Source organism: Mauremys reevesii, linkage group 10, assembly GCF_016161935.1.
Source record: "Mauremys reevesii isolate NIE-2019 linkage group 10, ASM1616193v1, whole genome shotgun sequence".
Lineage (NCBI taxonomy): Eukaryota > Metazoa > Chordata > Testudines > Geoemydidae > Mauremys > Mauremys reevesii.
In genome coordinates this window covers 49656689-49682273 of record NC_052632.1, presented here as the reverse complement: position 1 = coordinate 49682273, position 25585 = coordinate 49656689, and the positions used below count along the sequence as shown (strand labels likewise).

The 25585-nt window shown below is 52.6% G+C and overlaps 1 protein-coding gene across 6 annotated transcripts in view; it reads left to right on the top strand.

Moving 5' to 3' along the window:
- The window catches only part of LOC120373766 (ankyrin repeat and fibronectin type-III domain-containing protein 1-like), a 740213-nt gene that overhangs the window by 111332 nt on the left and 603296 nt on the right, over positions 1–25585 (top strand). For 5 of the 6 annotated variants that reach the window (XM_039492609.1, XM_039492602.1, XM_039492608.1 and 2 more), the window contains exon 2: positions 1554–1687. In XM_039492609.1, the coding sequence (XP_039348543.1) occupies positions 1596–1687 (92 nt within the window). In that variant the 5' untranslated portion in view covers positions 1554–1595. Of the gene's footprint in view, positions 1–1553; positions 1688–25585 lie in introns of those variants that run through there. The other variant, XM_039492603.1, reaches the window with a different exon arrangement.

Below are 25585 nucleotides of genomic sequence, written 5' to 3'. Positions count from 1 at the left end.
CACTTAAGCTTTTAAAAACATTACTTTGCTTCTCATAGGCTGCTACTGCCTTTTTGATTGATTCAGTCTTGTCTGCTTCGTCAAGAAATGTTTTCTCGTGCTTCATTTCAAAATGTCGAACACTTGACGTGCGACAGACAACACTTTCATAACAGAAAGCACAAATAGCACAGTCCTTCTTTTCAATAAACCCAAATGCGTCTGTCCAAGGAGGCTGAAATGATCGGACATCTAGCTTCACTTTCTTAGGAGCTGCCATTTTTTGTCAAATGTTCCCTTCAACTCTCAGTGGGGGAAAAAATGGCGATAGAAGGCAGGCACAAGGTCAAACGCAGTGTGGTCTGAGATAAGCAATTTTAAGATGGGGGTGCTGAGCTGCACCCCGTCTTGCCTTGTGTGCAACCCTCACTGTCCCAGGCTGGGGACAGTGGGCCACAGCGGGGAGGCTGCAGAGCAGTGATCCAAGGCCAGGAGAAGAGCCCAGGGTGGCCTGCAAGGACTCCAGGCCAGAAAGCAGGCTGAGCAGGGCTGGAGATTTAGACCAGGCTGGCAGGAGGTCAGCAACTGGAACCCCAGATTGGCAGCTGAGGTGAGTGAGCTGGCCCCGGTAGGGCTGAGCAGGGCCGCAGGCCTGGACCCTGTCTGGAAGGGCGCCTGCGCAAGGTAAGTGGGGCTGCCGCAGGGGGGACCCTGGCTGGCAAGGGGCCAGCAGCGGGAATCCCAGAGCGGCTGCAGGCTGAGTGGATCAGCCAGCCGCCGCTCTGGGGTTTCAGTCGCGGGCTCCTGCCAGCTGGGGTCTCAGCCCCCTGCCAGCCTAAGGTTCCTTCCCCCAAGCTGGCAGTGGGTGTTGAGTGGGCCTGCGGCAGGGGGTCCCCGGCTGGCAAGGGGCCAGCAGCGAGAATTCCAGAGTGCTGCAGTCTGAGCGGCTCAGCCTGCTGCGGCTCTGGGGTTTCAGCCGTGGGCTTCTGCCTGCTGGGGTCTCAGCCCCCTGCCATCCTGGAGTTCCTTCCCCCAGGCCGGCAGTGGGTGCTGAGTGGGACTGGCAGAGGGTCCCTGGCTGGCAGGAGCCGGCGGCAGAAAGCGCCAGAGCGGCGGCGGGCTGAGCAGCTCAGCCCGCCCTGCGTGCCATTAAAAATTGGCTCACGTGCCATGTTTGGCTGGCACGCGTGCCATAGGTTGCCGGCCCCTGATATATATCTTTACAGTTGTGTATCCATGTATGTAAACTTGAAGCTGCTAAGCATCAGAGCATGGGCTGCTTCTTGCTTTATGTGGAGATAGAGAAGGGAGCATTTATTGTGGGGTGGTAGGTTTGGATAAATATTCCCAATATTCTTGGTCCTGTTTCTTCCTGTTTTGTTGCATGGGTTCTGCCCATTCAGGTCCCTAGTAGGCAAGGTCTGAGTGCTACATTGGCATTTTAAGAAGAGACATGTAAAGGTGTATCAATTGGAAGTTCTTGATGCTGCTAGTATCTTGGCCACATGCTGAAGACCAGCACATGCTGACTTTTTTTTGCTAATGGGGGTGGTTTCCTTCTCTTTCCTTTGCAGTGGTCAAGTGTGTCTAGCTATGGTGAAGCTTGGATCTGCGTCATGGCCCGTGATATTTCTGTCCTCAAGAACCTGGTTCCAGTTTCTGTGAATCCAGACCCTGAGGAGAGGGGAAGTACAGACCTTGTGGAAGGGTGAGTTAGGGCCTTCATTCCTTCAATATTCTCTCTTCCCCTGCTGACACATGGGGAGCTGTCGGTCGGATTGCTGAGAGCAATAGCAAGTTGTTATGCAGCTTCCCTCTGACATGATATAAACCAGTTCGTTCCTTTCAGGTGAGTGTTATATGGGGGAGATAACAGAATCAGGGCTTTATCCTACAGAGGCTTGTCCTAGTGCTTCATGCCAAATGAGAACATGTGGGAGTATTGAATCTCTGTGTGTTCTTGGGAGTAAATTTCTGAACGTAGATTCTGCTTTCTGTTGGAAGATACAATAGTTGTGGTGAGTGAGTTTCCAGGCACATACATTAGACTCTGACAGATGGAACTGGCTGTTTGCAGATAAAGTTGTTGTTCTTTGATTGCTTTCTCACGTTGATTCCATTCTAGGTGTGTGCGCACCCATGTGCGCATATGTCAGAGGCTTTTGCCTTAGCGGTATCTGTAGGGCGGGCTGTGGTGCTTTCTGGGGTGCTGCGTTCATATTGCAGTATATCAGGCGCTGCCAGCCCTATGCCCTCGCAGTTCCTTCTTACCGCCCATGGCGGTCGGTCAGAGCACCTTTGTCCCTTGTTTTGCAAGTGGCCAGTGGTTTTTCTTCTACCTCAGCCTTGTGCTTCTAGCTGTAAATAGTTTAACCCTTGTTTGTGAGTTGTTAAGTAACTGTTAAGTGTTTGTTAGATAGTGTCCCAGCGGCCGTTGCCCCAGATGGGGTATGCCCCGGTACCCAGGTTTTAAGCCGTGCTCCACATAACAGGCCTATGCCTGTTAGTGACCCAAACAATAGTTTTCTAAGCTGTCTTGTGGAATCCCACATAAAGGAGCGCTGTCGCATCTGTAAAAACTTTCGTCCTTGGACTCAGAGGGAGCGTGACATATGTCTCAGGGCCCTCCTGATGCAGACTGCCCTGCACCAAGCTTTGGAACCGGAGTGGTCCGATGTGGCACCTACTGCTTCTACTTCGGTGTGGAGCACACCTCCGGCACCAGGTTCCTCCCGGCACTGACTCCTGTTGCTGGTGCCGAAGAAGAAACTTAAGAAGATGGCACCGAGCAAGCCCAACCAGGGGGCTCCAGGCAAAGGACCCTGTTCGGGCCTTATGCCCCCTCTGGACCTTCAGAAGGGCTTGGCCCCGGAGAGTTCCTCCCCCTGAAAGGACCCATCTGGGGAGCAGTAAAGGGCCAAATTCGACAGCACAGTCGACACTCTGCCAGCTCCTGGCACCGGGAGAGCGGAAAGCGCCCCCCTCTGCAGATGGCACCATACAGGGCTGTGGATCCTGCTATGGCTCCCCAAGAGGGCAAGCCCGTTGGCAAGGCCTTGCACAAGACAAGTGAGCGCCACTGGTCTCCAGAGCCAAGACAGAGCTTGGGGCCACCACGTTCTTAGTCTCTGCATTGGCCCAGGTCTTTGGCTCGCCGCTATGAGTCTTCAGCCCCGAGGGTTTTCACAAATGCTTGATGCTGGTAGCGGCTTATGTGAGACGTCAAGGAGTCCAGATCTTCCTGAATCTCAATGACTGGCTGTCATAAGTCTTCTCCCCCACTTGGAGCTTTTGGGTTCCAAGATGGGGACCTGCATGGACTCCTCTAAACTAAAATCCTAGTTTAGATCTGGTTCTCGCTGCCACCAGTCAGTTTTAAGTGTCTGACACACTCCCTGTTCCCCCAAAAACTTCCCCTGGGGAACACAGATTCAAACACCTTGAATCTCAACACAAAGGGAAACAAACCATTTCCCTCCTCCCCTCTCCTAGCTTAGGAGAGATACCTTGATTCAAACTCCTTGAATCAAACAAAGAGGGATTCACTTTTCCCCCCTCCCCTTTCCCTGAAAATCCAAACAAGGGAAGAAATCAATCAAGTTCTAAAAAGAAAAGATTTTATTAAAGAAAAGATTTTATTAAAGAAAGAAAAAAAAGTACACTATCTCTGTATTACCAGGATGCAAAAATACAGGGTCTAACTTATAAAAACTGGAGAGACTTCCCCCTCCCTCCTCCTCAGAATAATCAGTAACAGCAACAGAAATAAAGAATTCTCTTCAGCAAACACACAATTGCAAATGTAGAAATCAAATTATAAGACTAATTCGCCTTTCTAATACTCACTATACTGGATAGTAGGAAATACTCCAGGAGAACTTGGAGACATGTCTGGCCTCTCTTAGATCCAAAGAGAGCACACAGAGCAAACAAGGAACACAGACAAAGCCTTCCCTCCACAGAGATTTGAAATTATCCTGTCCCTTGATTGGTCCTCTGGTCAGGTGTTCCTCAGGTTACTGAGCTTGTTAACCCTTTACAGGTAAAAGAGACTTTAACCCTTAACTATCTGTTTATGACACGCCCCCCAAATCGCAGACAGTGGGGGAACCACACTGGCGGTGATTTTCTCCTAGAACTTTAAAATAAACAGATTAATAAAACACATGCACTATTACATATATTACTAAGTATGTAAACAACAAGATATTTGACATTGAAGAACACTTTTTATCCATTTGACCGGACATACTTGGCAACGTTTTTGCCCATCCCCTCACAGTTTTTGGTGCCTGGAGAAGGATTGTTAGGGTTGGCTGGAACATTTGGGTTAGCTCTTGCTAATTCCAGGGCCTGCTGGTGGGCCTCCCTCTGGAGCTCCAACGCCCTCCTGTGGTCAGCCTCTGCCCTGGCCGTTTCTGCCTTAAGTAGCTTCATCTGTTTTTGATGTGCTTTCTCCTTTTCATCTGCTTGCAGCCTTGCCAGTTGCAGTTTAACTGTTTTACTGGTACTCATGTTTGTGCTTTCTGGTGCTGGCCACACCCCTCTGCAGTCAGTGAACTGTATTGCTTGGTTCACAAATTCCTACCCTTTCTATTCACGACTGAATAAAAAGAAACAAAACTTTTCATTTGCAAATGTGTAGACCCTGGCTTATCAAGGGCAGGTCTCTGGGGCAGGTGCACAGGAGCCTCGATCTGGTGTGGTCCACCTACAGCGACCTGGGTCTGTTAATAAACAAAGAAAAGTCCACATTAATGCCAGTCCAATGCATAGGTTTCATTGGAGTGGTCCACGACTCCACGCGGGCCAGGACCTTCCTTGCGGAAGCACGTTTTAAGGCCATGTCGAGCTTAATCTCACACACAAAGAGCCACCCACTCACCGCGGTCCACATGTGCCTCCTACTGCTGGGCCACATGGCTGCTTGCACATACTTCAACTATGCCCATCTTCATCTGCAGCCTCTGCAAGCGTGGCTAGCCTCGGTCTACACCCCCAGCAGGCACCCCTGGACTGAGTGATCACTGTGCAGAACCACATCCTTCTGTCTCTGGATTGGTGGCGGGATCCCATGTCGGTGCTGCAGGGAGTCCCCTTCGCGATCCCATCTCCATCGCAGATGTGTCGGATCCGGGCTGGGGAGCCCATTTGGGTGAGCTCAACACCCAGAGCTGCTGGCTCCGCAACAATCTCATCCTTCATATCAACATTGGTGAGCTCAAAGCGGTTCGCCTGGCCTGTCAGGTCTTTTTGCCCCACCTGAAACATAAGGTAGTGCAAGTCCTCACAGACTATTCCACTGCGATGTATTACATCAACAGGCAGGGCAGTACCAGCTCTTCAGTCCTTTGTCAGGAAGTCCTTGGCCTTTGGGACTTTTGTGTGCGGCATGCCGTTCATCTGGTAGCCACCCACCTGCCCAGAACCAAGAACATTCTCACAGATCGCATCAGCAGGACCTTCTCATCTCGCCACGAATGGTCGCTCCATCCGGAGCTGGTCAGCCTAATCTTCCGCAGGTGGAAAACTCCCCAGGTGGACCTGCTTGCATCCCAGCACAACAGAAAGTGCCACACGTTGTGTTCTCACAGGGCAGGGACAAGTGCTCCCTGTCGGATACCTCCCTGATTTCATCGTTGGGAGCACTGATGAATGCCGTCTCGCTGATGCCGTTAATCCACAGGATCCTGCTCAAGGTAAAGCAAGACAACGAAACAATCATCCTCATAGCCCCAGCATGGCTTTGTCAACAATGGTTCAACATGCCGCTGAGTCTTTCACTGCAGCTGCCTCTTTAACTGGATGTGCTGTCCCAAATCCACAGCAATCTGCTGCAGCGCCACCAAGTTCAGATGCATTTGACAGCCTGGCTATTGCGCGGCTTAGTGGGGACGAATGGCGGGGTCCCACAGGTGTCCAACAGGTTCTGCTGGGTAGCAGGAAACCCTCCACCAAGGCCACTTACGTGGCGAAGTGGAAGTGGTTCATGTGTTGGGCTTTGGATCATCACATTCATGCAGACGAGGCCCCACCGCAAGGCATCCTGGACAATTAGCTGCATCTTAAGCTCCAAGGCCTGTCGCAATCTTTGGTCAAGGTACACCTGGCGGCCATTTCGGCATTCTACCCACTGTTCCAAGGCAGATCGGTCTTTGCCCATCTGTTGATGGCGCAGTTCCTGAAAGTTCTGGAGTGCTATTACCTGCATGTTCAGCACTTGGTTCCCCCTTGGGACCTGAATCTTGTGCTGTCAAGGTTCATGGGCCCCCACTTCGAGCCCTTGGCTTCCTGCTCCCTCACTGTCACAACTTTAAAGTCTGTTATTTCAGGCTCCTCCAGGGCTGGAAGCAAGTGCAGGGTTCTGGGGGGAACTGGGAATCCTGGGAAACTCCCCTCTCTAATTGTACAAAACTCCTTTTGCTAGCTCTGTGGAAACATGAAATATTGAATTTAAAGTATGTCCTTTCCTGTCAACAAAAGCTGTCAGTAGCTTATGACTGAATCTTGCCCATCCTGGAATGCTAGAATATGTCTCTGGAGCAATGGACTGGTGTAGAAACCAGCTGAGGCAGTCATAGGCACATATAAGTTCTTTTATCATATAGATGTCACCTCCACATATCTGGCTTCATTTGTGTAATAAGCTTGTACATATGTACACATAAAGCAGGTGTATGTAATTAAAAATACACATGCTTTTAAAAAACCTACAGGCTTTTGTAATCATGTCACATGCTCATGATGGTTAGTGATTAAGTCTGATGAGGTCTGAGATTAGCGAGCCCAAAGGGAGAGGCGGTAGCAGTCCATTTTTGGCTTACGATCCAAATATGAATGTTGCTCCCCATTGTTCTGGGCTATGTCTGGTCATGTGACCTCATAGTGAAGGTGAGTAGGGGAGCCTCAGAATACAAATTCCAGCCCCTCGAATGATCTAATTTTCCTTTTAAATATATAAAACTGGTTTGTCTGTGTTGGCAAAGCTGAGATGTGCTAATATTGCCTTTGTGTCTTCACTGATCATCAGTAGAGCTGCAGATGGGCTGGGGTGGGGAGCCTTTCAATAGATGGATTGTTGTGCTTCAATTCCTGTCTTGTTGTGCTTCAATTCTTGTTCATGCAGATCAGCAATGTGTGTTTGCTGTCTACCAGCCAAATGAGCTGTTTCTGTAATCTCTCTGGATTTGCAGTCACGAGCTGATCCTGACTTTCAAATATTCAGCCTCATGTGCTGTTTGATTCCCCTAAGAGCTGTCCTAGTTAGAGCACAGCTTGGAACCATGATAATCCCATGGCAAAAGCCATTGTGGTGATTCTCTTGCTAGTATGTCTCTGTGTACGTGCATCCTTTAAATATTCGTCCAGGGGAATAAGTGCAGCTAGGAGGTACTACAGTCCAGCACATTGGTCTTTAATTATACATGGCTCTGGACTTGTAGATAGCCCTGGACCACCTGGAGTCACTCCGCCCCAGAAAGGCAGGCCTCTGCAAAGTGAACGAAGGGGGCATCCCTCTGCATTTAGATGACGGAGAAAAACTGATATGTATGCATGAGTAGATTTTCCAGGTTTTATCCAGCAAAGTGCAATGATAGAGTCACACCTCAAGAGTCTTATCATTCTGCAGCTTGGCTTCATTTCTGTTTGGAGGTGACACTTGGATTTTAAAAGCTGAATAGGTGGCTTCTCACAGGGACTCAATCTCCCTCTGTCCCCTCATCACCCCCTTATATGTAGAGCCCTGTTCTGCTTTGGGATGAATAGCTCCATGGAAATCACTGGGAATGTCTTGTGTCCTGCGATGGAGGAATCAGGCCCATCCTAGGCACTTGTCGTTGTAGTGCCTCAGCATCTCCCCAGAGTCACTGCCTGGGAGGGTTGGTTTCCTAGGTGGGTGCAAGCCCTGTCTGAAGGGGGAGGGAGATATTGTAGTCATGTTCTTGAGGGAGTGGGGCACGCTTTGGTTCAGCCCAGAGGAAGAGTTTAATGAAACAGTGAGGCTCTTTCCAAAGGGCAAGTATTCAGAGAATTCCTGGCCAGAAGCATAGGCATGTGCAGCACATTTCATTAGGGTGTGCACCCAAGGAATTTTATTTATGTATTTATTTATTTTTAAAAGGCGAAAATTTATTGAATACTCAATCATAAAGGACATTTATTTTTATTCATCAAACCAACTAAAGAAACTAAAACATAACTAAACTCAATTTTTTGTAAATTAACAACTAAACTTTACTTAAAAATTGAGACACAAAATACCAAATTTTTGCTGTACTGATAACCAGGCGTATACAAAGATACAAGTATCAGAGGGGTAGCCGTGTTAGTCTGGATCTGTAAAAGCAGCAAAGAATCCTGTGACACCTTATAGACTAACAGACGTTTTGGAGCATGAGCTTTCGTGGGTGAATACCCACTTCAAATGCATCCGACGAAGTGGGTATTCACCCATGAAAGCTCATGCTCCAAAACGTTTGTTAGTCTATAAGGTGCCACAGGACTCTTTGCTGTTTTTACAAAGATACAGTCAATTTTCATGATCTTTATCTTTAACTAGATAATGAGCTAACCCAAATTGACCAAAACAGATTAAAGTTTCTTCATCTTCCTGACCTACAGAATGAGACATCGGTCACCAGGTGTTATGGACTTAAATTCCTCAATCACATCATTGTAATTAACTGACTAAGCCAATTCTTGATCAATGTACAAAATCATGAGTGAGTTGAGGCGATGTTGGGACATTGTACTTCTTAGTTTGTTTTTTTACATGTGCTAGTTTCGAAAAGGCTCTTTCACATGAACAGCTTGTAACAAGTAAGACTGCAGAGTATTGAATAGATTTGTAAAAGGCCTGGAACATGGAAGACCGATCTGATTCCTTTAGCCAATCAAGCCACTCTCTGGTGGTGGTCATAGTGCTACCTCTAGGAACAGATCTGTCATAACCCTGAAGCAATCCGACTTCAGCTTCCAGCTCATCCAAGGACACTTTAAATTTGTTGGCAATGATTCTTATATCGTCCCTGCCAATGTCTAAGCTCAGCAGTTTTCCCATTGCAGTCACAATTGTACAAGTCTCCTGTTCAAATCGCTGGTCAATGCCGGTAATCACTGAGTCTAGGGGTAGGTCTACACTACGGGATTATTCCGATTTTACAGAAACCGGTTTTTTAAAACAGATTGTATAAAGTCGAGTGCACGCGGCCACGCTAAGCACATTAATTCGGTGGTGTGCGTCCATGTACCGAGGCTAGCGTCGATTTCCGGAGCGTTGCACTGTGGGTAGCTATCCCGTAGCTATCCCATAGTTCCCGCAGTCTCCCCCGCCCATTGGAATTCTGGGTTGAGATCCCAGTGCCTGATGGGGCAAAAACAGTGTCACGGGTGATTCTGGGTAAATGTCGTCACTCAATCCTTCCTCCGTGAAAGCAACGACAGACAATCATTTTGCGCCCTTTTTCACCTGGATTGCCCTGGCAGACGCCATAGCATGGCAACCATGGAGCCTGTTTTGCCTTTTGTCACTGTCACCGTATGTGTACTGGATGCTGCTGACAGAGGCGGTACTGCAGTGCTACACAGCAGCATTCATTTGCCTTTGCAAGGTAGCAGAGACGATTACCATCCCTATTGCACCGTCTGCCATTGTAAATTGGCGATGAGATGATAGTTATGTCATTTTGCACCATTTGCATTTGGAAATTGGCGATGACGGTTATCAATCCTTTTGTACCATCTGCTGCTGTCATGGGTGCTCCTGGCTGGCCTCGCTGAGGTCGGCCGGGGGCGCATGGACAAAAATGGGAATGACTCCCTGGGTCATTCCCTTTTTTATGTTTTGTCTAAAAATAGAGTCAGTCCTGCCTAGAATATGGGGCAAGTGTTCTAGAGAACCAGAGAGCAAGCCGCTCCATGTCAGAGCCCCAGATATCCTGCAGAAATGATGAGCTGCATGCCATTCTAGGGGGTGCCCCTGCAACAACCCCACCCATTGCTTTCCTCCTCCCCCAACCCTCCTGGGCTACCGTGGCAGTGTCCCCCCATTTCTGTGATGAAGTAATAAAGAATGCAGGAATAAGAAACACTGAGTTTTAGTGAGATAAAATAAGGGGGAGGCACCCTCCAGCTCCTATGATAGTCAAGGCAGGACAGAATCTTTTCTTTAGACATGAAAGTGTGTGTGTGTGTGGGGGGGGGGCTGATGGAGCTCAGCCTCCAGTTGCTATGATGAGGATGGTTACCAATCGTTTTGTACCATCTGCCGGGAATGACTGGGAGTCATTCCTATTTTTACCCAGGCGCCTCCGGCCAACCTCACCGAGGCCAGCCAGGAGCACTCACGGGCTGATGATGACGATGGATAGCAGTCATATTATACCGTCTGCCACCAGGAACGGGATGCTGGTGTTCAGCGCTGCAGCACCCCGTCTACCAGCAGCATGCAGTAGACATAGAGTGACATTGAAAAAAGTCGAGAAACGATTTTTTTCCCTTTTGTTTCGAGGGGGGGGGGAGGGTGTAAATTGACGACATATACCCTGAAACACCCGGGAAAATGTTTTTGACCCTTCAGGCATTTGGAGCTCAGCCAAGAATGCAAATGCTTTTCGGAGACTGCGGGGACTGTGGGATAGCTGGAGTCCTCAGTACCCCCTCCCTCCCTCCATGAGCATCCATTTGATTCTTTGGCTTTCCGTTACGCTTGTCACACAGCACTGTGCTGAGTCCCTGCTGTGGCCTCTGTCTATCATAGCCTGGAGATTTTTTCAAATGCTTTGTCATTTCGTCTTCTGGAACGGAGCTCTGATGGAACAGATTTGTCTCCCCATACAGCGATCAGATCCAGTATCTCCCGTATGGTCCATGCTGGATCTCTTTTTGGATTTGGGACTGCATCGCCACCCGTGCTGTTCAGAGCTCCACGCTGGGCAAACAGGAAATGAAATTCAAAAGTTCGCAGGGCTTTTTCTGTCTACCTGGCCAGTGCATCCGAGTTCAGATCGCTTTCCAGAGCGGTCACAATGGTGCACTGTGGGATACTGCCCGGAGGCCAATACTGTTGAATTGCGGCCACACTAACCCTAATCTGACATGGCAATACCGATTTCAGCGCTACTCTTGTCGGGGAGGAGTACAGAAATCGGTTTAAAGAGCCCTTTATATCGATATAAAGGGCCTCATTGTGTGGACGGGTGCAGGGTTAAATCGGTTTAACGCTGCTAAATTCGGTTTAAACGCGTAGTGTAGACCAGGCCTAGGAGTGGGTAAAATGAAGTTATTCTCTCCTGCTCCTCTTTTGTATCAAAGTGATGCTGGGACTCAAACGTGTCATCAATACGAGTGGACGTTTTTCTCTTCTTAACTGAGGGAATCGATATATTATTCTCTACACACATTTTCAGTCATTGAAAATAGATTGAAAATATTCTGGGCCACTTCTCATTGCAGCCAAAGAGTTATGCAAGATTTTCACCCCTGTCATTGCAGTAAGTAAGTTGAGATCTGGAGCCTTACTCACTTTTACCACCATCTGGAGAACAGGGTGCATCGTGTGAAGGACAAAGATGAACTTGAATGAATTTAGTTCATGGATAAGGCCCCTGGCTTTTAATTTAGCGTCAGCAAGGTGAGTTGTTTCAATAATCTCTTATAAGATTTAAAAAATGATGGAGTAGTTTTGTTTTACAGCAGCCACTGCTTCTGCTCTGCATGCCCATCTTGTGTTTGATAGTGACTTCAAAGTCTTCAACTGGGATCCTACTTCTTGTGAAATCTTCTCCATTACTGCATGTCGCACAGGACTCCCCTCCATGAAGGCATAAAGTCTGAATAACACCAAAAAAATCAAAGACAGTCCTGTTTTGTTTACTTGAAGTGCATGCATCTACTAGGACGAGGTTCAAACAATGCACATAGCAGTGTACATAGAGTATTTCACTGTTTGTTTCTTTACATTTAATTTGAACTCCCGCAGTACATCCAGACATAGTAGATGCACCATCAAAACAGACAGACATCACTGATGATGAGTCAATTTTAAGAATGCCAAGGATGTCATTTAACTGGTCAAAAACAGACTGAGCATCAACTGTTAATAGTCACAAAGTCTTCAACTGGACTATGTTTTTTTATTGTCAAAATACCGCACTACAATGGACGTCCGCTCATGGTGTCCAGTCAGTAGTGTCATCGGCAATTATTGAGACCATTTTTCCATTTAGTGAAGACACAGTCTTTTGTTGCACAAAGTTGTGCAAGGCCACAATTAAATCATTTTGGATGTGATTACTCAGATAGGTAGTGTTTCGAGGAGATTGTTGCACATGCTTTGCCATTACGGGATCATATTTTTGGAGCATATTGACAAGATTTAGAAATAAACTTTTCTCAAAACTGTCAGCTTTTTCATTGTGACCCCTGAATGGTCTCCCACCTTTCGCCAAACACAGAACAATGTCATTCAGTCGCTCCATTACACTTTGGTTATAGCACCGTTGTTCTTCTTGTTTAGACAGATAAGCCTGCTTGCCCTCATCCAACAATACATCAATAGGTTTCCCTTCATTAAAACTTGACCATGAAGAACAGATCAACACATGAGATTTTGACAGTTGGTGGTTTTTAAAATATTGGTTAGCCCTATGCCAGTTTCTGAATCCCTTATCAATAAATGCTGGATCCGTGTGACCTTTGTTTGCTGCATCATTAGAGGAGAAGAAACATCAGTAAAAGCAAAATGCTGCGTCCTTTGATGGGCTATATTCTAACCACCTATACTTTCCATACCAATCAGACTGAAAACATTTTTGTTTATTCCCTATTTTACTCCTAGGAAACATGCTCAATCTATGCTGATAAGGACCTCTAGATAATTGAGACCAGCGTTCTAATCTATTTTTTGGAATATCACAGACCGGGTCATCAGATGGAATGTTTGATGGCTTTGACTAGGAACTACAGTGACCTGAACTGAGAGACAAAGTCTGTTTCTGTTGGCCATTACTCAGTTTATTGCACGCACTGGAACTGGTGGCGGCATTATCTTCATGTAAGTTCTTAATCGAGGAGTCCGAGGTATTTGCACTACTATCAGCACATTCATTATAATTCAGTTTGTCTGCTCCTTTTCTTATCTTAACAACGAACCGATACATATTTTAAAATTAAAAGGGGGTATCATACGATTGAATTAAAATGTAAAGCCATGGACTTGTTATGCTATTTCAGTAGAGTACACGCGACAAAGATTACAAACACTAGTCACTGCGCTGGGCACGCCTGACACGGCTGCTTATATAGGTCAAAGAATTTTCTAGAATAGTAGTCGGAGGGGGACGGGAGGACCAATGGTAATGCGGCGCCGCAGTAGTGGGAACACATGCTGTGAGCGAACGCGGGCTTTCTATACATTTCTACAACATCTGAATTATGCAATTCGGCGCTTATTGCATGATACAACAATCTATACTTGAAAACTAAAAGAGCGTATTGTGCGATTAAATTAAAACATAAAGCCACTTTTTTTGTTGTTGTTGAGACATTAGGGCAGGGGTGGGCAAACTATTTGGGTCGAGGGCCACATCGGGGCGGGGAAATTGTATGCAGGGCCGGGGCAGGGGGTTGGGGTGCGGGAGGGAGTGCGGGGTGTGTGGGGGGGTGCGGTGTGCAGAAACAGGCTCAGGGCAGGGGATTGGGGCAGAGGAGGGGTGCGGAGTATATGAGGGGGCTAAGGGAAGGGGCTTGGGGTGCAGGAGGAGTGCGGAGTGCAGGCAGGGGGCTTAGGGCAGGGAGTTGGGGTGCATGGGGGTGCAGGGTGCAGCAGGGAGTGCAGGGCAGGGGGTTGGGGTGCGAGGTGCAGGCAGGGGGCTCAGGGCAGGGAGTTGGGGGGTGGGGTTCAGGAGGGGTTCACGGTCCGGCCTGGTGCCGCGTACCTAAAGCAGGTTGGGGTGGCAGCTTCGCGCTCCCTGGCTGCCTGCCCTGGCCCGGCCCCACGCCGCGCCGCTCACCACGTCCCTGCGCGGCCCCTGGGGCGGGGCACAGGGCTCCACAAGCTGCCCTTGCCATGCCTCCAGGTATCTCCCCCGAAGCTCCCATTGGCCGCGGTTCCCCATTCCCGGCCAATGGGAGCTGCGGGGTGTGGTGCCTGGAGCAACGCACAGAGCCCTCTGCCCCACCCCCAGGGGGGCCCTGCGGCGCCATGGGGGGCAAGTCCTGCGGGCCGGATCCAAAGCCCTGAGGGGCTGGATCCAGGCTGTAGTTTGTCCACCCCTGCATTAGGGTGTACTTGGGCACACCCCGTGCGCATTCCTATGGGTATGTCTACACTACGGGACTACTCTGGTTTTACAGAATTTGATTTTTGGCAACAGATTGTATAAAGTCGAGTGCATGCGGCCACACTAAGTACATTAATTCGGTGGTGTGCGTCCATAGTACTGAGGCTAGTGTCGACTTCTAGAGTGTTGCACTGTGGGTAGCTATCCCATAGTTCCCACAGCCTTCCCCGCCCATTGGAATTCTGGGTTGAGATCCCAGTGCCTGATGGGGCAAAAAACATTGTCGTGGGTGGTTTTGGGTACATGCCTCTCCCTCCCTCCCTCCTTCCCTCCGTGAAAGCAACGGCAGACAACTATTTTGTGCCTTTTTTCCTGGGTTACCTGTGCAGATGCCATACCATGGCAAGCATGGATCCCGCACAGCTGACTGTGACCATAAGTCTCCTGGGTGCTGGCAGATGTGGAACTGCATTGCTACACAGCAGCAGCTCATTGCCTTTTGGCAGGAGATGGTGCATTAGGACTGAAAGCCATCGTCATCATACAGAGATGGGGGTGACTCAGCCAGGTCATTTCCCATCTTCTGCTGAGCACCCAGGAGATGAGGGCTAGCAGTCATAATGCAGCATCTTATGGCGAGCAGCCAGGAGAGGATGATGGTGAGCAGTCATACTGCACCGTCTGCTGCCAGCCTAAGATGTAAAAGATAGATGGAGTGGATCAAAACAAGAAATAGACCAGCTTTGTTTTGTATTGATTTGCTCCCCACTTCCTCCGTGAAAGCAACAGCCTGCTAAACCCAGGCTTTTGAGTTCAATCCTTGAGGGGGCCATTCTGCGTGACAGTTGTTTGTGTTTCTCCTTGATGCAAAGCCTCCGCCTTTGTGGATTTTAATTCCCTGTAAGCCATGTTGTCAGTCGCCCCTCCCTCCATCAGAGCAATGGCAGACAATCATTTCACGCCTTTTTTCAGTGCAGACACCATACCACGGCAATCATGGAGCCCGCTCAGCTCAATGCAGCAGTCATGAACATTGTAAACACCTTGCGCATTATTGTGCAGTTTATGCTGAACCGGAACCTGGACAACCAGGCGAGGAGGAGGCGACAGCAGCGTGGCAACAAGAGTGATGAGGACATGGACACAGAATTCTCTCAAACCGCAGGCCCCGGGGCTTTGAAGATCATGCTGTTAATGGGGCAGGTTCATGCCGTGGAATGCCAATTCTGGGCCCGGAAAACAAGCACAGACTGGTGGGACTGCATAATGTTGTAGGTGTGGGACGATTCCCAGTGGCTGCGAAACTTCCGCATGCGTAAGGGCACTTTCATGGAACTTTGTGACTTGCTTTCCCCTGCCCTGAAGTGCCAGAATACCAAGATAAGAGCAGCCCTCACAGTTGAGAAGCGAGTGGCGATAGGCCTGTGGAAGCTTGCAACGCTAGACAGCTACCGGTCACTCGGGCATCAGTTTGGAGTGGGCAAATGTACTGTGGGGGGCTGCTGTGATGCAAGTAGCCAAAGCAGTCACTGAGCTGCTGCTACCAAAGGTAGTGACTCTGGGAAATGTGCAGGTCATAGTAGATGGCTTTGCTGCAATGGGATTCCCTAACTGTGGTGGGGTGATAGATGGAACCCATATCCCTATCTTAGCACCAGAGCAGCCAGTACATAAACCACAAGGGGTACTTTTCAATGGTGCTGCAAGCACTGGTGGATCACAAGGGACGTTTCACCAACATCAACATCAGTGGCCAGGAAGGGTTCATGATGCTCGCGTCTTCAGGAACTCTAATCTGTTTAAAGGGCTGCAGCAAGGGATTTACTTCCCAGACCTTCCTTGGCTAACTGCGAGGAGGATTTCTTTTCAGCCACAGGCAAACAGCCCAGTAGGAATGGCCACCTCTGAATGTCCCCTTAATTAAATTCCTGTATTTCAACCAGGTTACCATGAACAATATCACTCTCCTGAGGATAACACAGCAAGATAAAGAACGGATGCTTGAATTCCAGCAAACACCAGGACCTTACGCTGCCAGGTTTTGTCATGCAATGATACCAGATTACTTGCTACTAGCATGGCGTGGTAAAGTGTCCTATCATGGATGATGGAATAAGGCTACTCTCCCCAGAAACCTTCTGCAAAGGCTTTTGGAGTACCTCTAGGAGAGCTTCATGGAGATGTCCCTGGAGGATTTCCAATCCATCCGCAGACATGTTAACAGACTTTTGCAGTAGCTGTATTGGCTGTGAATGCATCCTAAGTCCTCAGGGCAAATTAATCATGAAAAAACGCTTGCTTTTAAACCATGTTTTATATTTACAAAGGTACACACACCAGAGGTCTCTTCTCTGGCTTCATGGTCAGGGATACTGCCTTGGGAGGGTTGGGAGGCTATTTCAGTCAGGATGAGTGTGACGGGGCGGGACAGCCCCGCACTGGTACAGCAGGGGTTAACCCTTCTTTGCTAGCAGAGGAAGCCACGCCCAGGAAGCTCTGCTGGGCATGCTCCAACTGGCAGACCGGTATAAAAGCCTGCAGGTCTGCTCAGTCTGGGCTGGCCACCGGGGGAGAAGGATGCAGACCATCAGCTCCTGCAGAGGGAGAGCCAGTGAGCCTGGACCGGGGCGTCAGCCGAGCTGAGGCCGTACCGGAGACCCCGGGGAGGGACGCCTGCCGCGAGGGACCTACGGGGGAACCGCTCCCACAACGCCGACGTCCGGCTAGACAGGGTAGGAAGTGACCCAGGGTGATTGTCGGGACTGACAGCCTTAAAGCTGCAGTACCGCTCGGCGTGTTGCGGGCGGATCCCCGCCAAGCGGGTGGCAAGGAGAGCTTGCCATAATCAGGGCCCTGGGTCGGGGCTCGGTGGAGAGGGCGGGCCAGAGTCCCCCTACCCCACCCCTTAAACCCCGCTCCGACGGGGGTGTTTATGGACTCTGGCCGCTAGGCCGTGCTACCCCACCCCGAAGGGGGTGTTTGTGGACTCTGGCCGCTAGGCCGCGCTACCCCGCTCTGAAGGGGGTGTTTGTGGACTCTGGCCGCTAGGCCGCTACCCCGCTCCGACGGGGGTGTTTATGGACTCCGGCCGCTAGGCCGCGCTACCCCGCCCCGAAGGGGGTGTTTGTGGACTCCGGCCGCTAGGCCGCGCTACCCCGCCCCGAAGGGGGCGTTTATGGACTCCGGCCGCTAGGCCGCGCTACCCCGCCCCGAAGGGGGCGCTTATGGACTCCGGCCGCTAGGCCGCGCTACCCCGCCCCGAAGGGGTGTGTACGGACTCCGGCCGCTAGGCCGCGCTACCCCGCCCCGAAGGGGTGTGTACGGACTCCGGCCGCTAGGCCGCGCTACCCCGCCCCGAAGGGGTGTGTACGGACTCCGGCCGCTAGGCCGCGCTACCCCGCCCCGAAGGGGGTGTTTGTGGACTCCGGCCGCTAGGCCGCGCTACCCCGCCCCGAAGGGGGTGTTTGTGGACTCCGGCCGCTAGGCCGCGCTACCCCGCTCCGAAGGGGGTGTTTATGGACTCCGGCCGCTAGGCCGTAATACGCCGGCTACCAGGGGCCGACCGACGGACAAGGGAGTGGCATGACGCTAGGCCCCCAGCTCGCCCCTGCCCCTAGGGGGTGCTGGGGTACCGGACCCGTCACAACTGGCACCTGAACGGGCCTGAGATAAGGCCACAGAACCCAAAATGGACCCTGAGAAACTCTTGAAGTGGCTGCTGGAGAATCAGCAGCAGCAGATGGCGCAACAGCAGCAGCAGCAAACTCAGCTGCTCCAGCAGCTGGCGGCCCAGCAGCAGGCACAAGCCGCACAGCGACAGGAACAGCAGCAGCAGCTGATCCAGGAGCTGACAACCCAGCAGCAGGCGAATCAGGAGCGGCTGGTTCAACAGATGGCGGCACTAGTCGGACCGGCACCGAGTACGCCTCTCGGGGCCGTCAGGGGCAACCCCGGCGAGGGTCTCGGGGGATTACCCGTGCGCCTAGCTAAGATGGGGCCGGGGGATGACCCCGAGGCCTTCCTCGTGACCTTTGAACGAGTCACGACCGCCGTACAGTGGCCCCTCACTCATTGGGCCACGATACTGGCACCCTACCTGACGGGCCCAGCTCAAGCGGCGTACCGGAACTTGGACCCCCAAGACGCACTGGACTACACGAAGGTCAAGGCCGCCATCTTGGACGAAGTTGGCGTCAGCCTTGAGACCTACCACCAGCGACTCTGCCGGGAACGATACACGCCAGGGGCCAGGCCGCGGGCCGTGGCCCAGCGAATCCGGGACCTCTGTTGGAGGTGGCTGGAGCCAGAAGGGCGGACGGGCGTTCAAGTGGCCGAGATGGTAGCCTTAGAGCAGTTCCTGCAAGCCCTGCCTCCGGGAGGGAAGGAATGGGTGCAGCGACACCGCCCCAAGACCCTCGTGGACGCGATTTCCCTGATGGAGGACTACCAGGCAGCAGATGGGGAATTGAAGACCAACCCCCAGTGGGAAGAGCCTGGGGGACGGAGCCCAGGGCAGGCCTGGGGGCCACGTAAGGGGGACGGGGGAGACCCTCGGTGGCATGTCCAGCCCCCCGGAATACCAGTAATCCGGGGCCCTAGGGCGACACCCCGAGGAGATATCCCGCGACGACCGGAGGAGGCACCAGCAAGGCCGGGCAGCCCCCACCACAACCCTCTCGAAAAAGGGAGACGGGACCGCTGCTACGAGTGTGGTCAGGTAGGGCACTTCAGGAGGGAGTGCCCGTACATGGATTGCAATTATGGGCAGGTGTGGACGGCGGGTCACCGGGCCCGGGGTTGGGAGCCGGGAAAAATTGTTCTGCCGGTGAAGGTGGATGGGACGTCTGCCTGGGCCTTAGTTGACTCCGGGTGTAGCCAGACGGTTATTCGGGAGGGGCTGATTAAGCCCACCGGCCCCGCCGGGGCCCCCATTCGGCTACAGTGCATCCATGGGGATGTGAAGCCTTACCCCACTGTCTGGGTACACCTAGAGGCGGCCCAACACCGGGCGCGGTGTCTAGTGGGGGTGGCTCCCAAATTGGCTTACCCCGTGGTCTTAGGGCGTGACTGGCCAGGCTTCACAAACCTCTTGAGGGAAGGGGCTACGCTGCCCGGGAGGAGAACTGGGAAACGGGCTAGACGACCGGGATTATTAGGCCAGCCCACGTCCGAGGACCCCCTAGAGGGGCCCTCGGGGAGCTCCGGGAGAGGGGTAAGGAGCCAAGTCCCCACCGAAGCGCCGGCAAGAGAGGGCCCGGGCTGGCTAGAGGTGGACACCGACTTCCTCGAGGAGCAACGAGGGGATACCACTCTCAGCCGGGCTTGGGAACAGGCGACTAGCCCACCAGGGGAGGAAGACCCGCCCCACCGCCAGCCACAAGGGCCCCGATTTGAGATCCATCGGGACTTTCTCTATCGGGTGGTACCAGAACCACAGACAAAGGAAGAACTACGCCAGCTGTTGGTCCCGCGGAGGTTCCGACGGGACTTGCTCCGTCTGGCACATTCGGTGCCGTGGGCCGGACACCTAGGCAGGGAGAAGACGTTGCAAAGGGTGGCCCAGAGGTTCTTTTGGCCGGGCATCCATGCAGAGGTACGAGATTATTGCGCCTCCTGCCCAGAATGCCAGAGAGCCGGTCCAAAAGGTGTACCAAGGGCCCCCCTCGTGCCCTTGCCGGTGGTGGGGACGCCTTTTGACCGGATAGGCCTGGATCTCGTGGGACCCCTGGAGAAGAGCGGCACAGGTCATAAGTACATCATGGTGGTGGTCGATTATGCCACACGCTATCCCGAAGCGGTGCCACTGAGGTCCACCACAGCACCGGTCATTGCTAACGAACAATTGCAGATCTTCGCTTGGGTAGGTATCCCGAGGGAGATACTAACGGACCAAGGAACGAATGTGACCTCTAGATTGATGGCAGAGCTGTGCAGGTTGCTGAACATCCGGGCACTAAAGACCTCTGTCTACCACCCCCAGACGGATGGCTTGGTCGAGCGATTCAACGGCACTTTGAAGGCCAGCTGAGAAAGTTTGTAGAGGACGACCCACGGCACTGGGATAAACTACTCCCCGCACTCCTCTTCGCGGTGCGAGAGGTACCCCAGGCGTCCACGGGGTTCTCCCCCTTTGAGCTCCTCTACGGGAGGAAGCCTAGGGGTATCCTCGATCTCCTAAGGGAAACCTGGGAAGAGCAGGAGACCCGTGTTCGAGGGTCGGTGCAGTATATCCTCCACCTGCGGGAACGCCTCCGGGAGCTGGGGACCTTGGCCCGCGAAAATCTGGTTACAGCCCAGCAGACTCAGGAGGCTCAATATAACAAGGGGGCCAAGGTGCGAACTTTCGGGCCGGGGGATCGGGTCCTCTTGCTGCTTTCTTCCTCAGAGTCCAAGCTGCTGGCCAAGTGGCAGGGCCCCTTTGAAGTGGTCAGGCGGATTGGGCCAGTCGACTATGAGGTACGGTTGTCCGGGCGAAGGAGGGATACCCAGGTCTACCACGTGAACCTCCTTAAGGCCTGGAGGGACCGAGAGGGCCTGCAGATAACCCCATACCCGCCAGAACCGGAGTTGGGGCCGCTGGTGGGAGAACCCGAGGCAGCCGGGACGGCGGACATAGGCCACGAGCTTACCCCAGCCCAGTGGGACCAGGTAGAATGACTGGTGGCGGCATTCCCCGTGGTTTTGTCGACGCGACCCGGACTAACCACGTTAGCAAGCCACCACATCGCTACCATTCCAGGGCACAAAGTGCGGGGGACACACCGCCCGCTCCCCAGGAAGATGTGGGAGACAGTGAAGGAGGAGCTCGGGCTGATGCTAGCCTTAGGGGTGGTGGAAGAGTCACGGAGTGAATGGCGGAGCCCCATAGTGTTGGTCCCCAAGCCAGACGGGACAGTCAGGTTTTGCATCGACTTCCGCAAGGTAAACGCAATTTCACGTTTTGATGCCTATCCCATGCCCCGGGTGGACGAGCTGCTGGAGTGGCTAGGAAAAGCCGAGTTCATCTCCACCCTGGACTTGACGAAGGGATATTGGCAGATCCCGTTGACACCGGCCTCACGAGAAAAGACAGCATTTCCAACGCCGTTCGGACTCTACCAATTTACTATGATGCCGTTCGGATTGCACGGGGCCGCGGCTACCTTCCAGCGACTCATGAACCAGGTGCTGAACGCACACAACGAATACGTCGCAGCGTACATCGATGACATTGTCATCTACAGTAGCACTTGGGAGGAACATCTGCAACACCTGACCGAAGTTCTACGGGCATTAGGCGAAGCCGGCCTCACCGCGAACCCGGCGAAATGTCACCTGGGCCAGAAGGAGGTGACTTACCTGGGCTACACGGTTGGCCGGGGGAAGATCCGTCCCCTAGTAGACAAGGTGGAAGCATTAAGGACGTACCCTACGCCCACAACCAAGCGGCAAGTCCGGCAATTCTTGGGGCTGGCCGGGTACTATCGGCGGTTTGTGCCTAACTTCGCCCCACTGACGGAGTTGACGCGCAGTTCACAACCCCAGAAAGTACGCTGGACGGAAGGCTGCGCAAAGGCCTTTCGCGCCCTGAGCGAACAATTAACATGGGAACCGGTACTAGTCCAACTGGATTTTTCAAAACCCTTTATCCTACAGACGGATGCCTCGGAGGTGGGACTGGGGGCCGTACTGTCACAGGAGGTAGGGGAAGAAGAACACCCGGTCTTGTATCTTAGCCGCAAGCTGTTCCCCCGCGAAACCCGGTACTCCACCATAGAACGCGAGGCCTTGGCAGTGAAGTGGGCGGTCGAAGCACTAAGGTACTATCTATTAGGGAACCCCTTCTCCTTAGTGACTGACCACGCGCCCCTCCGATGGATCAATAGTATGAAGGAGACAAATAACCGGATCATGCGGTGGTACCTGTCCCTCCAACCCTACGCCTTCCGCGTGTCACATCGGCCAGGCAAGGCTCATGGGAACGCAGACTTCTTCTCCCGCATCGGGGAGGAGGAGGAGGAGGCGGGAGTCCAGGGTCAGCCAGGCCCGACGGCTGTCTTAAGGGGGAGGGTGTGTGACGGGGCGGGACAGCCCCGCACTGGTACAGCAGGGGTTAACCCTTCTTTGCTAGCAGAGGAAGCCACGCCCAGAAAGCTCTGCTGGGCATGCTCCAACTGGCAGACCGGTATAAAAGCCTGCAGGTCTGCTCAGTCTGGGCTGGCCACCGGGGGAGAAGGACGCAGACCGTCAGCTCCTGCAGAGGGAGAGCCAGTGAGCCTGGACCGGGGCGTCAGCCGAGCTGAGGCCGTACCGGAGACCCCGGGGAGGGTCGCCTGCCGCGAGGGACCTACGGGGGAACTGCTCCCACAACGCCGACGTCCGGCTAGACAGGGTAGGAAGTGACCCAGGGTGATTGTCGGGACTGACAGCCTTAAAGCTGCAGTACCGCTCGGCGTGTTGCGGGTGGATCCCCGCCGAGCGGGTGGCAAGGAGAGCTTGCCACAATCAGGGCCCTGGGTCGGGGCTCGGTGGAGAGGGCGGGCCAGAGTCCCCCTATCCCACCCCTTAAACCCCGCTCCGACGGGGGTGTTTATGGACTCTGTCCGCTAGGCCGTGCTACCCCACCCCGAAGGGGGTGTTTATGGACTCCGGCCGCTAGGCCGCGCTACCCCGCTCCGAAGGGGGTGTTTGTGGACTCCGGCCGCTAGGCCGCGCTACCCTGCTCCGAAGGGGGTGTTTATGGACTCCGGCCGCAAGGCGTAATACGCCGGCTACCAGGGGCCAACCGACGGACAAGGGAGTGGCGTGACGCTAGGACCCCAGCTTGCCCCTGCCCCTAGGGGGTGCTGGGGTACCGGACCCGTCACAATGAGAAAAAGATCCTGGCTGTTGGGGAGAAAGGTGTGCTGTGTGCTCTCCTCCTCCTCCTCATCATCTTCCACATCTGCAAAATCCTCAGGCATGGATGAGAGTACCCCTTCCTCGGAATCCACGGTCAGGAGTGGGGTAGTGGTGGCAGCCCCCCCTAGAATTGCATGCATCTCAGCGTAGAAGCGGCATGTCTGCGGCTCTGCCCCGGAGTGTCCGGTTGCTTCTTTGGTTTTCTGGTATGCTTGTCTGAGCTGCTTAACTTTCACACGGCACTGTATTGAGTCCCTATTGTGTCCTCTCTCCATCATGCCCTTGGAGATTTTTTGAAATGTTTTGGCATTTCGTCTTTTGGAATGTAGTTCTGCTAGCATGGAATCGTCTCCCCATACAGCGATCAGATCCAGTACCTCCCGTACGGTCCATGCTGGAGCTCTTTTTCGATTCTTGGACTGCTTGGTTACCTGTGTTAGTGAGCTCTGCATGCTTACCTGTGCTGATCAGCTCTCCAGGCTGGGCAAACAGGAAATGAAATTCAAAAGTTCGCGGGGCTTTTCCTGTCTACCTGGCCAGTGCATCTGAGTTCAGATTGCTGTCCAGAGCGGTCACAATGGTGCACTGTGGGATAGCTCCCAGAGGCCAATACCGTTGAATTGCATTCACACTAACCCTAATTCGAACTGGCAATGTCGATTTCAGCGCTACTCCTCTCGTCAGGGAGGAGTACAGAAATTGATTTTAAGAGCCCTTTATGTCGAAGTAAATGGCTTTGTTGTGTGGACGGGTGCAGTGTTAATTCGATTTAACAGTGCTAAATTCGACCTAAACTCGTAGTGTATACCAGGCCTATGACCAGAAGACAAGAATGAAAGTACATTAACTGTGCGGCCTGTTGTGTCTGTTACTACCAAGCACATTCTTCTACCTAATTACATCCCCTCCGGTGCTGGGCTAGGTATTGATGGCAATGGTGATCAGTCAAGGGGTCGCCTATTCAGTGTGGGCATGAGCCAGGCTCTCCTTCCTATGTACAGCATCTAGTGGGCTGGAGAAGAAAGGCCGACGTGTGGACAAAAGGAAGGAACACCTTCCAGTGGTAGAAGCCTGGAGTTGACGGGAACTCTTAGCAGAGGATTCTCTTCCATTCAGGTTCTTATACTAGGCTCGTGAACATGGTGTCTGAGTGTCTATGGAATAGATATTCTGTAGCCATCCTTTAGAAAGGTCCCGAAGCATCACCAGAGCTCCATAACCCTTTTAGGTGCCGGTGACGCGGATATTTCAGCTAGCCACTTTTATCCAGAGATGGCAAATCTTAGGTGCACCTCCCTCCTGCTGATGGCTTATTTCTAATACAGTAGTTGGTGGGGGTGGGAGGGCCGACTCAAATACCACCCCTCATTTTCTCCCTCTATTACTGGAGGTGGACTCAGCGGCCATAAGGGTGGACAGAGCTGTGCAGCAGATATTGTGGCACAGCCTTGCTGAGTGTGCACAGCTTGCTGAATGCGAGTGGGATGTGGCAGGAGATGGGGGCAGATGGAATGGCAGAGGAGTGCTGAATCACAGAGGGGGAATTGAGAGGAGGAGGGAAAACTGGGATGGTGGCGGGGAGGGAGGGTGTGTGTTTGTGTGTGTACCCCAGCTGTGGCCCTTGTTCCTGACATTGATGTTGGTATGAGGACACAGCTGTGAACACAAGAGGGTGCTGCTGCACTCTCCTAACCTGAACAGTAATGAGTGAAAAGAGCAGGTTCTTGAGACGAATTCCTGTAATGCAAGAGGGAGGAACGAGCTCTCAGCTTTGCAGCAGGATTTCTATTCCTGGTCCCCGACACAGGCAGTGAGGAGAACCAGCAACTCTCTGGCTGGAGATGTCCACACGGCTCCGAGAACTGCCTCTCTCACTCCAGAGCTGACTGGGCAGCCCTGGCACATACTCCCCTACTCTCAGCAGTGAGTGTCTCTGCAGCACCCCTGCCCTCACTCTATGCTAGTCTCTGCCTCCTCTCTCCCCAACATTAGGCATGGCTCCTGAAGTGGACCAGCTCGTCTTTCAGGCAGAGGCACTATTCCTTGACTAGCTTGATCACAACTATTGTTACTTCCTGTCTTGTGAGCCATGGGGATGGAATTCAGCTTCTGGCTCTGGGGAGTACAAGTGGGGGTGATGTGCCTACAGCTCACTGACTCATGCTTTGTCGGGGTGAGCACAGAAGCCCGCTTAGCTGACCACTCCATCTTCCCCCTCCCCCCCCGGCTGAGACATTTGGCTACCACGTGTTGGTGGATTTTTATGTTTGACAAATGACTTGGGCTGCTGCACATGCTGGCTGGCCAGTCCCACCCTTCATGGCTTTTGTGGCCTGAGAACACGCTGCCAGGGCAGCAGCTCGTACGATCTTGGCTCAGGGGACTTCCCCAGCTGTTGAGCAATTCTGCTTCTGGCTGGTTTTGCCAGGGAATGTGGACTCTAC